The sequence below is a fragment of the Mastigoproctus giganteus genome, chromosome 6, assembly GCF_048544385.1.
Source record: "Mastigoproctus giganteus isolate SK-2022 chromosome 6, ASM4854438v1, whole genome shotgun sequence".
NCBI classification, from domain to species: Eukaryota; Metazoa; Arthropoda; class Arachnida; order Uropygi; family Thelyphonidae; genus Mastigoproctus; species Mastigoproctus giganteus.
Genome location: NC_143580.1, coordinates 192,041,837 through 192,057,183, shown reverse-complemented (window position 1 = coordinate 192,057,183; position 15,347 = coordinate 192,041,837). Strand labels below are relative to the sequence as shown.

General features: G+C 38.4%; 1 protein-coding gene across 1 annotated transcript in view; it reads right to left on the bottom strand.

The window, feature by feature from the left end:
* Positions 1–15,347, bottom strand: part of LOC150084836 (1-phosphatidylinositol 4,5-bisphosphate phosphodiesterase classes I and II-like) — a 932,481-nt gene that overhangs the window by 127,267 nt on the left and 789,867 nt on the right. Inside the window, exon 20 of the mRNA XM_090376366.1 lies at positions 4,599–4,763. Within this exon, the coding sequence (XP_090232492.1) occupies positions 4,599–4,763 (165 nt within the window). The remainder of the gene's footprint in view (positions 1–4,598; positions 4,764–15,347) is intronic.

Here is a 15,347-nt window from a genome sequence, read left to right as displayed (position 1 = left end):
CAGAAAATTCATATCTGCCTGCACGATTCATATCTGCCTACTCTTGCAGACCATCTACACTGCTCAGAAAATTCATATCTGCCTGCAGGATTACCCCCAGGTCCTTTTCATTCACTACCACTGTCAGTGTAGTACCACAGAGTTGATATGTTACTATGGGGTTACTGCTTCCCATATGTAGTACTTTACATTTGTCAATGTTAAACTTCATTTGCCACCTCTCAGTCCATCTGCTCAACTTTTCTAGATCCTGTTGCAGCAGTGTACTGTCATTAGTGTCCTTAACAACCCTGCCAACCTTCGTATCGTCTGCAAACTTGGACATTAAGCCTGATATACCATCATCAATATCACTTATAAATACAGAAAACAACAATGGACCCAACACTGAACCCTGAGGGACTCCACTAATAACATTAGTCCACGAAGAGCAGTGTCCATTGATTACCGCTCTGTCTTATCCCCCTCAACCACCCCTTTATCCATAGCAGCAATTTTCCTCCAATGCCACACTGCTCCTTGTGCAGTAGTCTTCCGTGTGCAACAGTATCAAAAGCCTTTCTAAAATCCAAATATATGATATCAAAGTTATTTCCTGCATCCAGTTCCTTTGTGGCCACATCACAGTATCCAATCAAATTGGTCAGACAAGACTTTGCCTTAACAAAACCATGCTGTGTCCGGGCTATAACTGAAGTCTTGTCTAGATTATCCTGCAGTGCTTCTTAATCAGTGCCTCCATTAATTTCCCTGGAACAGAAGTTAAACTAACAGGCCTATAATTACTTGTGTCGTAGATGTAGATTTTTTTAGCTGCTGCAAACGGATAAGTGTTCCTTGAAATTTTATCATATTTTTTATTAGTTTAATGTATTAATTTGTGTTTTACAAATAGATTAAATAGGCTTAGTAGCATTTGTTAGCTTATTTTTTAAATTTAGCTAGTGATATATCTCGAACTTGATAGCTAAGGTATAATGTAAAACTATATAGTGGAATACGTATTACTGCATTAGATAAGTATAGTATTGTATAGTAAATTAATCAATTAAATTTATTAACCTTATTAATTTTCATTGTTAAGTAATTAAATCATAACCATAAATCATGCCCTAGACCAGGGCAGCAAAGCAACGTGCACAAAGAATTAGGGCACAAGCTAAGGATAGGCTACAAAAAACTACACCAACCAAAAATAGTAACATCAAAAAATACTTTATTTCTGTACCATAAGTTGAACAGTGGCACAATCAGCTTAACAGATTCTTTAAAGATACCGAATTTAAAATTGTGGCCAGATCAAAATGGAAATTACACACTATACTGAACAATCATTCCGTCCTTTCCTCGTTTGCAACACAAATAAGTGATCTGGTATACAACATTTCTCGCGGTGATTGTGGCTCGTCTTATCAAGGATCTACACAGTTCCCTCTGAATTTTCATGTTAAACAGCATGCATCCTCAGTTTGTGCTTCTCGTTCAGCAGTGTCAGAATTAGCCTTTCATGCTGTTAATGAAAAACATACTTTTTTATTTAACAAGGCCAAAATACTTAGTGTTCAATGTAATTATACGAGACTATTAATTGAAGAAACCATCAAAATTAAATTACATGAGAATTCTGTTAATCCTCGCCATCCATATCTTATCTCCAAGTCATGGTCTTTTACGTGCATGCGCAAAGACAAATAATCACTATTTCAGATTCTGCTCACACATATTCCGTAATTTTCATTCCTGTGATCACGTATGGTTGAAAAGAATTGTCAGCTTCAGGAAGGAAAATCCTTTTCCAAATTTACACTAAATTCTTTTAGTTAATTTTTTTACTTAATTTTTAATTTTGTTCAATTAACGTTTTTTTTTTTTACTGTAATATTTTCGATTTTTTAATTGTTTTCAATTCAATTTTTTACTGTAATAGTATATTCTTTTTAATTTCTGGAGAGTATTATACAAAAGTGTTTTACGTATCATATCGAGGTAAACTTCTCTTATTCTTTTACAAATTCTTAACTAATAAAACAACCTTCCAAGTGTCAATAATACTAAAGTCTCTGTGAGCTACACAGTGTCAAATAATGAATTGATCTGTAAATAAGCTACCATAACATTATGTTTACCGAGCATAACTGAAGAACTATTAAAAGTAAACAACTAGTTTAACTTTTTTCTCTCTTTTTTTGGAAACTTTATAGAGATGTTAAACTAAGATGGGTTTGAAAGAATATGCATTGAGGAGAACTTCCACCTGTAAGTAAAATTAGGGGTGTTATACTGAAATGAATGATACAAAGTCTTACCAGAATTACCTTTCTTGTTTTGTCTGTAGTGTCCAATCTCTGTGCAACAGCACTGAAAACGTAATAATATAGGGTGATCTCCACGCAGCATTTGACACCATTACTGTTAGTGGGGTCTTGGAAATTTGTTATCAGTTCTCCATATTATGGCCACTTTACACAAATATGCATCCACATGCATATTGTGGATGAATATATTGTATAATATGATGATCACGACCAAACTTTGTATGTTATTCTATGCTGCCAGATCTTGATCGATTGTCCTTCCTTTCTTTATTATAATTATCTTTTTTTTTTTTAACATGATTGCATCCAAGTTGTCTTGTATTGTCATTTGATCATCTGCAATTTATACTATTAGTGCGGTCTAAATGTCTAGTTGATGAAGAAGCGTACTGCTTTAAAGACTTCTTGCTGTAGTATATCTTTATTGATTTTAACCGGTATAGTTTATCAGCTCTTAACTGATTTTAAAGTAATTTAAAATTTTTGAAATTTTAAAAAATTTCAAAGACTCAAAGTAATTTCACTATTTACTTTGAGTTTTGAATAATGAATTATACTTTCCAATTTACAAGCTTTATAAGTTTCTTAACATTTTATTTTACTATTGGTTTGTTTAGTTGATGGTAACAAGAAATTTATGCATAAGAGAAACTTAAGTTAAATACAGTGGTTTCAAAGAATGCTGACCTAGTGAGTAATCTATTGTGTAAAATGGTGATTATAATGATTAAAAGAAGTACCTAGGAAAAACACTTCAGAGCTAATTTAGAATTAGCTAAGGTATTACATGTACCAAGCAAGAGTAATATCAGTGAAAGTACACAATATTTTTTGAGTTGAGTGCAGTAAAAGAGTGGCTGTACAATGGGGGAAATACAGCTATGCAATGAGCTGAGAGAGAGAGAGAGAGAGAGAGAGAGAGAGAGAGAGAGAGAACAGTCATTATCACGTGTGACTTGGCTTCATAATTCATAACACTACCTGTTTGTGCTAAACTCCAAAAATTAACTGCTTTGAAGAAATGGAGAAAATTATCTTGAAAGGCTATCAGATGATGACAATCATTATATCATTATAGAAGATTGATATAATAATCCTAGTACCTGAATCAACATACTACACAGTGTATTCAGAGGATGTAAAAGTGCTTCCCCATCACTTTGCGAGACTTTCTGTTGACTACTCATTTCTATTTATCTCATGTTGTTGTTGTTGTTTGTTATTTGGTTTTTAGGAGCATTAGCAACTAAGGCCATATTGCTCCGGGATATGCGGTGGTCATTCCCTGACCTTTCCGCATCCTCCATATTTGGTGGTGACGGGCTCGAACCCCAGTCTAATCAAGAAGCGTGTGCTACGCACTGCTGCTCCTTCCCACCTGCCTACAGAGGCACCTATTTTTCTCATGCATATGGTCACAAGAGTGAAATTGCACTTCATCTGTTAATGCTAAGAATGATCATAAAATCACATCTGGAGATTGTTGTTGTTATTTGTTATTTTTTTTTTTTTAGGAGCATTAGCAACTAAGGCCATATTGCTCCGGGGATATGTGGTGGTTGTTCCCTGACCTTTCCGCATCCTCCGTATTTGGTGGTCACGGGCTCGAACCTTGGTCTAATCAAGAAGCATGTGTTACACACTGCTGCTCCTGCCCACCTGGCTACGGAGGTGCCACATCTGGAGAAGTCAAAACTATACTTCTTTTAGCAGCACACTAGTAAAAATGTGAAATAAAATTAAGTGTTCACATATATTTGACATTGGAAGCTGTGATGTAATGAGAAATGGCTTAATCCCAGAGCCATCAAGACCAATTCATGATCCCATAAGAGAGGGAAAAAGGACATGTCACCATGTGATGTTACTAATGAATTAAAGCAGGAATATTTGCCAATGAAAAAGAAGAGAGCATACTTCCTTTGATGACTCTGGGATTAAGTTTTATGTAAATGTTTTATGTTATGCTTGTTTTTAGCTTATGTATTTTATATGAAATTAATTTGCAGTCTGGACTTGTGTTTTATTGAATTTATTATCAAACTATATTTATTATATCTTTAGCTTGTGTGCATCTTCAACATTTTAATGTTGCACATTTTAACCAGCCATTTAGGATTACTTGGAAGTATTAAATTATGCCAAGCTATATTTCTGGAAAAAAAAAAAATAATAATAAATAAATAAAAAATAAAAAATAAATAAAAATAAAATAAATAAATAAAAATAAGCCTGTGTAACTATTTTTTTTAATTCTTGGAAAAAAAAATAAAGATTTCTTACCTTTTTAAAAACAAATGGATCCTCATCATAAATTGGATTAATTCCATTAACAGGAACTGTTTTAGTGCGAAATCGTCTTCGAACTGTATCTGCTGGTAGCCCATACATATCTACCTCAACGTATGTACCAACTCGCTTGTCTGATAAGAACTGTCCAGAAATTATCTTGAAAAGTAAAGGATAATTCTGAAGATTAATCAAATATGAAAAGAGATGAAAAACAGATTATTTATCTTATATATACTAGAAAAACCAACTTGTTATGCAGCAAATGAAACAGAGCCAGCTATACGCATATTCCTGAACAGCCATGTATATGTGTGCGTAGGGGGGGGGAGATAGTATAGTGTTTCATGTCAACGGTACTAGGGATCCCCCAACTCTGTTTGTTTGTTGTTTGTTATTTGGTTTTTAGGAGCATTAGCAACTAAGGCCATATTGCTCCGGGATATGCGGTGGTCATTCCCTGACCTTTCCGCATCCTCTGTATTTGGTGGTGACGGGCTCGAACCCCGGTCTAATCAAGAAGCGTGTGCTACGCACTGCTCCTCCTTCCCACCTGGCTACGGAGGCACCCCCAACTCTGTGCCATAATAAAAATCTCTGTAAAGGCCAGAGATAGTGTGTGTTAATACAGTCTGTGTAGGGTAGTGTTGGTATGTTATTCTTCTGCTCCTGGATGTTGCCTGAGCTTTCCAAGGAGGGCCCAAAAAAACAAAAAACAAAAAACAAAAAAAACAAAAAAACTCCATCCTCCACCGGGGGGGGACTGTTTAAAAGCTGAAAAAAGATTCGGGGTGGTAGAATTCGCCAGGTGAAAACTCTGGTTGGGGAAAGGATACTGCTATTAAGACAGAGTAAAGTTAAAGGGTCAGAATGCCCTGCGTAGGATAGGGAGATTGCATACAGTACTTCTCTGACGGGGTGCCTCTGTAGAGAGGTGGGCAGGAGCAGCAGTGCGTAGCACATGCTTCTTGATTAGACCGGGGTTCGAGCCTGTGAGCCACCAAATACGGAGGATGTGGAAAGGTCAGGGAATGACCACCGCATATCCCGGGAGCAATATGGCCTTAATTGCTAATGCTCCTAAAATCCATATAACAACAACAACAACAACAACTTCTCTGTCATAAATCCCAATGGCCAGGCCAGCTGAAGCCAATGTCAGCAGATCACAAGTCATGCCTGTGAACAAGGAGGCATGATGACAGCAAGGTGTGTGTATGTGTGTGGGGTTCCTGATAAGTTGTCCCTATGTTGTTGTTGTTGCCCCCCATTTTAATATGGGGGCCTGACATCCTACACATACACAAGCACATTTTTTTTAAGACATTAGCATTAGTTAAGGCATATGATAAAAGAAAGCAAGCCTATACGGCATCAGTCAAAAAAAAAAAAAAAAAAACCCAGGTCACTCGAAATGTTTGTCTAGTTCAGCCTTATATTTATTTAAGCTATCAACTTCCACAACAACAGATGGAAGTCTGTTCCAGCAATCACCTATGCACTGGCCAAAGGAAAACTTCTGCACGTCTATTCTACAACTGTCTTTGCTCAATTTGAATCTATTCCCCCTCAGGGTCTTAATCTGAGCAAGCAGAAGTATCCCGTCAGCATTGAGCCTGCTCAAACTATTCAAGGCCTTCTACACCTCAATCAGATCACCTTGCAGGTGCCTAGTCTCCAGATGCTGCACCTTACAGAATTTAAGGTGCCTCCGTAGCCAGGTGGAAAGGAGCAGCAGTGCGTAGCACACGCTTCTTTATTAGACTGGGATTCGAGCCCATCACCACCAAATATGGAGGATGCAGAAAGGTCAGGAAATGACCACCGCATATTCCCGGAGCAATATGGCCTTAGTTGATAATGCTCCTAAAAAAAAAAAAAACCAAATAACAAATAACAAATACAGAATTTAAGCCTCTCCTAGTAAAAGAAACCCCTTGTTTCCTCTCACCAATCTTGTTACCCTTCTCTGTACTCATTCTAGCAACTCTACATCCTTCCTAAAATGAGGCCTCCAGGCCTGTATACAGTACTCAAGGCAAAATTCCTATATATCATTAACAAAACTCCATGATTACTTGCTCTAGCAGCCCATCTGCACTGCTCAGAGAACTTCATATTTGACTGCACAATTACCCCCAAGTCTTTTCATCCTCCACAATCCCTGAGTGTAGTACCACACAGTTGGTACATTTCTCTTGGGTTACTGCTACCTATATGCAGTACTTGGCATTTGTCAATGTTAAACTTCAGTTGCCACTTCTCAGCCCATCTGCCTAACTTTTCTAGATTCTGTTGCAGTAGCATACTGTCTTTACTGGCATTAACAACCCTGCCAACCTTTGTATCATCTGCAAACTTGGACATTAAGCCTGATATACCTTCATCGATATCATTGATAAATACACAAAACAACAATGAGCCCAGCACTGAACCCTGTGGGACTCCACTAATAACATTAGTCCGAGTAGAGCAGTCTCCATTTATTACCACTCAATCATCCCTTTATCCATTGCAGTAACTTTCCCTTAATGCCATACCGCTCCAATTTGTACAGCAGTTTTCCATGTGCAACAGTATCGAAAGCTTTCCTGAAATCCAAATATATGACATCAAAATTATTTTTTTGCATCCAGTTCCTTTGTGACCACATCATAGTATCCATTCAAATCGGTCAGACAAGACTTCCCCTTAACAAACCCATGCTGTGTCTAAGCTATTACCGCTGTCTTGTCTAGGTGATCCTGTATTAGCATTAGCATTAGTAGAGGCATTTGATGCAAGAAAGCAAGCTTATGCAACATCAGCCAAAAAAAAAAAAAAAAATCCACTTCCACTTCACCCCTCTGTTCGTTCAAAATACCTGTCCAGCTGAGCCTTAAACTTATTTAGGCTATCAACCTCCACCACAAGGGATGGAAGTCTGTTCCACCAACCAACCACCCGCTGGCTAAAGGCAAATTTCCGCACATCTATTCTACATCTGTCTTTCCTCAATTTGAATTTATGCCCTCTCAGGTGATTTTTCTGAGCTAGAGGAAGAATCCCATCAGCATTGAGCATGCTTAAACCATTCAAGGCTTTATACACCTCTATCAGATCACCTCGTTGGTGCCTAGTCTCCAAACACTGTAATTTGCAAAACTTAAGCCTTTCTTCGTAAGAGCACCCCTTTGTTCCATTCACTAATCTTGTTGCCCTTCTCTGTACTCGTTCCAGCAGCTCTACATCCTTCTTGAAATGAGGCCTCCAGACCTGTATACAGTACTCTAGGTGTGGCCTGACCATTGCCTTATACAATGGAATAATCACCTCCTTATCCCTGCTGGAAAAATTCCTGTATATCATTGACAATACTCCATGAGCTACTCTTGCAGCCCGTCTGCACTGCTCAGAGAACTTCATATCTGCCTGCACAACCACCCCCAAGTCCCTTTCATTCTCTACCACTGTCAGTGTAGTACCACAGAGTTGATATGTTGCTCTGGGGTTGCTGTTTCCCATGTGTAGTACTTTACATTTGTCAATGTTAAACTTCATTTGCCACCTCTCAGCCCATCTGCTCAACCTTTCCAGATCCTGTTGCAGCAGCATAGTGTCAGTAGTGTCCTTGACAACCCTGCCAACCTTTGTATCATCTGCAAACTTGGACATTAAGCTTGATATATCATCATCAATATCATTTATAAATACAGAAAACAATAATGGACCCAACACTGAGCCCTGAGGGACTCCACTAATAACATCAGTCCACGATGAGCAGTGTCCATTGATTACCACTCTCTGTCTTCTCCCCCTCAACCACCCCTTTATCCATAGCAGCAATTTGCCTCCAATGTCACACTGCTCCAATTTGTGTAGCAGTCTTCCATGTGCAACAGTATCAAAAGCCTTTCTAATATCCAAGTATATAATATCAAAGTTATTCCCTGCATCCAGTTCTTTTGTGACTGCATCATAGTATCCAATCAAGTTGGTCAGGCAAGACTTCCCCTTAACAAAACCGTGCTGTGTCTGAGCTATAACTGAAGTCTTGTCTAAATGATCCTGCAGTGCTTCTTTAACCAGTGCCTCCATTAATTTTCCTGGAACAGAAGCTAAGCTCACAGGTCTATAATTACTTGTGTCAGACTTTGATCCTCCTTTGTGAATTGGGGTCACATTTGCCCATTTCCAGTCTATGGGTACCTCCCCTGAGTCCAAGGAAGCTCTTATAATTATGGCTAAGGGTTTGCTTACTTCCTTTGCTGCCTCCTTTAATATAAGTGGATAGATCCCATCCACCCCGGGTGCCTTTCTTGTGTTTATCTTTAACAGTTTCTCCTCCAATTTACTCCCAGTTATTTCAAGATTCTGTAGCTTACTGCTAGAGTTGAATACACCTCTGGCATTCCCTTTGCTGAATAACTCCTCATGTGTGAATGTCGATGCAAAATATTCATTTAGTTTGTTAGCTACCTGAGCAGGATCATCAACAGTTGACCCATCAACATCAAGTGGACCAATCTGATTCATCCCCTTCCTTCTAGAGTTTACATAAGTAAAGAACTCTTTGCTGTTTTTCTTTGCATCCCTTGCCAAGGATTTCTCGTAATCTGCCTTCGCCTGCCTAACCTCCTTTGTAACTTGGTTGCATATCAACTTGTATCTATCATAGGCTTCTGTGTCATGTGTTAATTTGTAAGTATCCCATGCATTTTTCTTCTCTGCCATATGCCTCATTAGTTCATCTGACATCCATTTTGGCCTAAACCTTGAACAATATTTCTTAGTTGGTATGTAAAGCCTAGTAGCTTCCAGGATAAGTTCTTTGAATGCTTCCCATTTTGAATTTGCTGTTGGTAACATCATCAGTTGGTCCCACTGTATAGAATTTAAATACTGTCTCAGTCCATCGTAGTCGCCTTTACGGAAGCAATAACCCTTCCCTTTACCCCTAATGGTAGTTACCTCTTTGAGTAAATCCCACTTCAGCACACTGTGATCACTGCCACCTAGTGGTTCATTTATCTGCAGATTCTTAATGCATGAAGAATCACTGCTGATAATCAAATCAAGAGTATTACTCCCTCTAGTTGCCTCCCGAACATGCTGATGTAGAAAACAATCACCCAATAAATACACAAAAGCCCTGCTAGTGTGTGAGTAACCAGCCCCCAAATTCCAGTCAATATCTGGGAAATTAAAATCTCCCATTATAAGACTCTCAGATTTACTGGCCCACTCTATTTCCTTGTACAGTTCCTTATTATACTCATCAGAGTCATTAGGCCTATAGCACACTCCTACTCTCAATTTTGATCTCCCAATGCTTATGTCACACCAAACTGACTCAACACTGCACTGTCCAGTGATGTCGACTGGCTTCACTTCCTTGGTTTTTATGTGTTTCTTAACTAATAGCATAACCCCTCCCCCCTTCCTATCCTGTCTATCCTTTCTGTAGACGTTGTACTCCCCAAATTGCAGTTCTGCATCCCTTATATCCGTGTGACACCACGTCTCTGATATCCCAACAATATCTGCCTTTGATGTTTTGAGCAATACCTCAAATTCATCAAATTTATTTACTAAACTCCTAGCATTGGTGTACACGCAAGTATACCTGCACCTGTTTCTATTCTTAGCTACCCTAACACAACCCATGTGTTTACTTGTACCGCAATGGCTCCCAGCAGTCTCTGAAATACCATGCATCTTGTTTTTCAGGCTTCTGCTCATTCTAATAGAAGCAGTGCAAGAATCTCTTTCACCTCTGCCAGTGGCTACTGTCAATCTATTGGTCTTTGTCTCCCGCCAAGCTAGCAGTTTTCTGACCCACCTAACACTGCCTCGATAGCATCAGCAAATATTCTTGCACCCTTTCTATTTAAGTGTATCCCATCCCTGTAGAAGCAATCTCTCCTGTTAACAAGTACAGTCCAGGCTGAAAAAAATTCTACCCCTTGAGCCTTGCACAATCTTTCCAGGGCCGAATTTATCGACAAGGCTCTCATCATATACTCCCTCCTATCGTGTCTGGGCAGAATTGCAGACACTTTCAAATTCAACCCTAATTCTCGGCTTTTGTTCAACAGTGACCTGTACTTGTTAAGTAATTCTGCCGGTCTCCTACTCTTAATATTATTAGTGCCAATGTGTACAACTATATCACCTTTTGCGCCCTTAAAAGATGTAATTCACTCTACGTCATCAACCTTTGCCCCTGGCAGACATACCCTGGTCCTGTTCCACCTATCTTTTTTACAAAGCATGTTCCCCGTTTCCCTGACAATAGAGTCATCAACAACTAGTAGTTCCTTTGGGACCAGCGCATTCTGCCTTGGGGGTTGTCTCTGTGTCACGCGATGCCCAAGTGCAAGCTCTGGCGTTGATGTGGGCAGCTGAGAGCTTGATGGGCCACTCAATTTAGTTTCTTCGAGGGCATCCACCCTGTCCTTCAAGCTCTCATATAGGCCCACAAGAACGCCGAGTTGTTGCCTGATATCGATACACTTCTTGCATCGCGCACACACAAAGACATCCCCCTTGGCAGTATCATGTCCCGTACCCGATTGCTCTGCAAACATCAAGCAAACAGTGCATTTTATAAGGCTGTGAGTCAGAGGACAACTGTCCCCCTCAGTTCTGCTCTGAGCCACAGCACTTCCATTAGCTTGAGCCTTTTGCTTTGCTGCTCTAGTCTGAGTCATGATTCTATTAATTTATTAATTAATTATAATTAATTATGTTATGTTATTAATTATGTTAAATATAATTAATTATATTACGTTTGTAATCTAAGTCGTTATATGTATTTATTTAAACGTACAATTTAACTGCTAATGAAGTTCAACTAACGCTATCTAGTATGGTATATAACTATCGTATCACAAAGGCGGGAAAGTTACGAACGGTAGCGGAGTTGAAAACATGTGGAAACCCTTACCGATACTTTTATGCAATTACAAGGCCGAGTAAAGAATAAATACACCAAATTAATCAGAAAATCACAAAACAATGTTATACTACTAAATTTAAATCAAAAGTTTTAGAAAAACAATAATTTCAAATCAATAAATAAGAAAAATCCACTTAGCGGCTTTGAACACGACCGTCTCCTAGTAGCCTCGTCAGCCTTCTCTTATCACCTCTTGTATAACTTTGCATGCACACTGTAGAGGTATCTAATCTTATCCTCTTTTTATAGTTTCTGCAGTTTTCTTTTATGTCCACATCTCACTATAAATTATTGCTGGTTCCAAACATTCTCTCAAATATGTCATTGTCTTCACGTCTGTTTGTCAGATCGCTCTATCTACAGTTACATATCTCTGCTGAATATTTTCCCACTATTTTTTCTGACTTCAGTGATGTACTACTCATTACTTGGAAATTTGTGGAAATTCTACGTGTCCATTTTTTACTTTCTAATTTGCAAGTATATATATTTCTTTATATTCTTTCATTTGCGGCTCTATTCGGTTATTTTTTCAGCGCTTTTTCAAAACTCTTACTTTGCAAGCATTTCGACTAACACTCGCTTAGCAAGGATCCTTTCTAAAAGGCTGGGACTTTACGCCCCCAGCTTGCCCTAGTACTTTTAATATTCTTTTTCGGCTTTTTCTCTTTCTACTCCTCCTTTTTCTCATTCATAAAGCTATTAGTGTAATACAAAGGCGATACGAATGTTCTTACACTAATAGAGGCACCTCCGTAGCCAGGTGGGAAGGAGCAGCAGTGCGTAGCACACGCTTCTTGATTAGACCGGGGTTCGAGCCCGTCACCACCAAATATGGAGGATGAGGAAAGGTCAGGGAATGACCACCGCATTTCTCGGAGCAATATGGCCTTAGTTGCTAATGCTCCTAAATAACAATAACTCTTACACTAATAGCTTTACGAATGAGTAATCATAGAAACACAGGCATTGATACATAATCAGGTATAGTCCCCTGATGAAATACCTGTATTATGTATCAATATATATGTTTAGCTTGCATCAGATTTTTTTTTGTAATTTTATTCTCCCCCCCCTCTTTAGACTATTTTACTAAATTTTTCCACTTTTATCTGATGCTTGCTATTCCTTTATATTTTTAACTTATTACTTTTGCTTTATAAATCACTCCCTTTTAATCAGCTTACCAATTCAGCCTATAATTTGATTTAATACATCATATCATTTAGGAACTCGAGTTAAAATTAGGAATTTAAAAAACTGACTTGAGTAAATAATACGAAGGTCTTTGAGATAAAAGAGGAGAAAAAGCATTATGTACTGGAACTTAAGAACAAGTTTGAGCCTTCTGCAGACTGCTCAAGACAAAGATATCGACGAAGAATATTACAACTTTCTGAAAGTGATAAAGCCCAAGAAACCAATAAGCAAAAAGAAATCCAAAGAAAAAAAAAATTGGTCAACAAACACTTTTCATGATGAACCGAAGACAACAAATCAAGAGCAAGATAAACACTGACAAGGAGAAAATTGAGTATACTGAGTTATGCAAAGCCATTAGAAAGAGACTCAGAGAGGACATAAGAAGATTTGTTTGTTTGTTTATTTGGTTTTTAGGAGCATTAGCAACTAAGGCCATATTGCGAACTCGAACGGGCTCGAACCCTGATCTAATCAAGAAGCGTGTGCTACGCACTGCTGCTCCTTCCCACCTGGCTATGGAGGCGCCTCTATAAGAAGATTTAACACAACAAGCATTAAGGGAAAACAAAAGACTTAAATCAGCAGCCATGAGCAGTAATGCAGAAAGATGATACTGAAACTGAAGAATAGCGATGGTGTACTTATAAATAGCAAGGAAGGCATAATTAAAATAGCAGAAGACTATTATAGAGGATTATACAAGGAGCGAGGGAATGATGCCAGAAGTGGGGATGATGGATCACACACACAACATACCCGATATCCTTTCTGATGAGGTAGAATATGCATTGAAGAAAATGAAGAATCAGAAAGCCCCGGGGGAAGGTGAAGTTACTGTAGAGTTGTTAAACTTGGGAGGAAGAGATATGAAACAAAAATTGGCAAGATTCTTCAAAAAATGCATTAGAAAAGGTGTGATACCTAAGGAGTGGAAAAATGCAATCATAGTTTTGCTGCATAAGAAAAGAGATAAATCAGAAATTGGAAATTATAAACCAATTTGCTTGTTTGTTGTTTGTTATTTGGTTTTTAGGAGCATTAGCAACTAAGGCCATATTGCTCCAGGAATATGCGGTGGTCATTCCCTGACCTTTCCGCATCCTCCGTATTTGGTGGTGACGGGATTGAACCCCTGTCCAATCCAGAAGCGTGTGTTATGCACTGCTGCTCCTTCCCACCTGGCTACGGAGGCGCCTAATTTGCTTGTTATCCCACAGCTACAAGTTGTTTACAAGGGTCATTACTAACAGATTAGAAAGAATACTTGATGGGAATCAAGCAAAAGAGCAAGCTGGCTTTAGAATAGGATTTTCAACTATGGACCACCTTCATGTAATATCACAGCTAATGGAGAAAGCAAATGAATATAAAACACCATTATGCCTGGCATTTGTGGATTATGAAAAGGCAATTGACTTCATACAGCATAAGGTAATTTTCGGGCACTGGAAAGACAAGGCATAGATATCCCATATATTATGATTTTGAAGAAAATATATGAGAATGCTACCTCCTTTATTAGACAAGACAAAGACAGTAGCAAATTTAAAACTGAGAAAGGAGTTCAACAAGGAGACACAATATCTCCGAAGTTGTTTATAGCTGCCCTTGAGGAAGCTTTCAGAAGATTAGACTGGTTGCAGAAAGGAGTCAATGTGAATGGAGAGTACCTAAACCATACTGATTTGCAGATGGCATTATGGTCATAATCCACGATCCCAAAGATTTAGAGGAAAATCTTAATCAGTTATGCAGAGTTAGTAAGGATTTTGAACTAAAGATGAATATGGCTAAAACAAAATTAATGATGAACAAGTATACCACAGAAAGTGATATAATGATTGAAGGAGCAGTAATTGAAAAGGTGGAGTCATATATTTATTTGAGACAAGTCATTAGATGTAATAATGATAAATGGCTGGAAGTGAAGAGAAGAATATATTTTGGATGGATAGCATTCAGGAAATATAGTCACATGCTGAAGAGCAATATCCCAGTTTGTCTGAAACATAAAATAATGAACCAATGTATATTCCCCACCATGACTTATGGAAGTGAAACTTGAGCACTTACCAAAAGAATGGAATGGAACAGAAGCTGAGAACCACACAGTGAAGAATGGAACAAATTATATTGGGAATCAGACTGTTAGGTAAGAGGAGAAACACATGGAATAGGCAGAAAACTCAAGTAGTAGTAGTAATGTCTTGGGCAGGACACATTGTGCAAAGACAAGATGACAGATGGACTAAGAAAATAACTGAATTGTATCCAAGAGGGGTTAGAAGAAAATCTGGAAGACAACTCCACAAACTCATGAAATTCATGAGTTTGTGCATAGCAAATGGATGGCCATTGCACAAAACAAAAGGAACTGGAAAGTTGCTGGAGAGGCCTTCATCCTGCAGTGGATTGAAAATGGCTGATGATGATGATCATTTAGGATATTTTTATTCTTTCTATCTATCTTATATACTCATATGAGAGCTTGAAGGACAGGGTGGATGCCCTCGAAGAAACTAAATTGAGGGGCCCATCAAGCTCTCAGCTGCCCACATCAACGCCAGAGCTTGCACTTGGGCATCGCTTGACACAGAGAC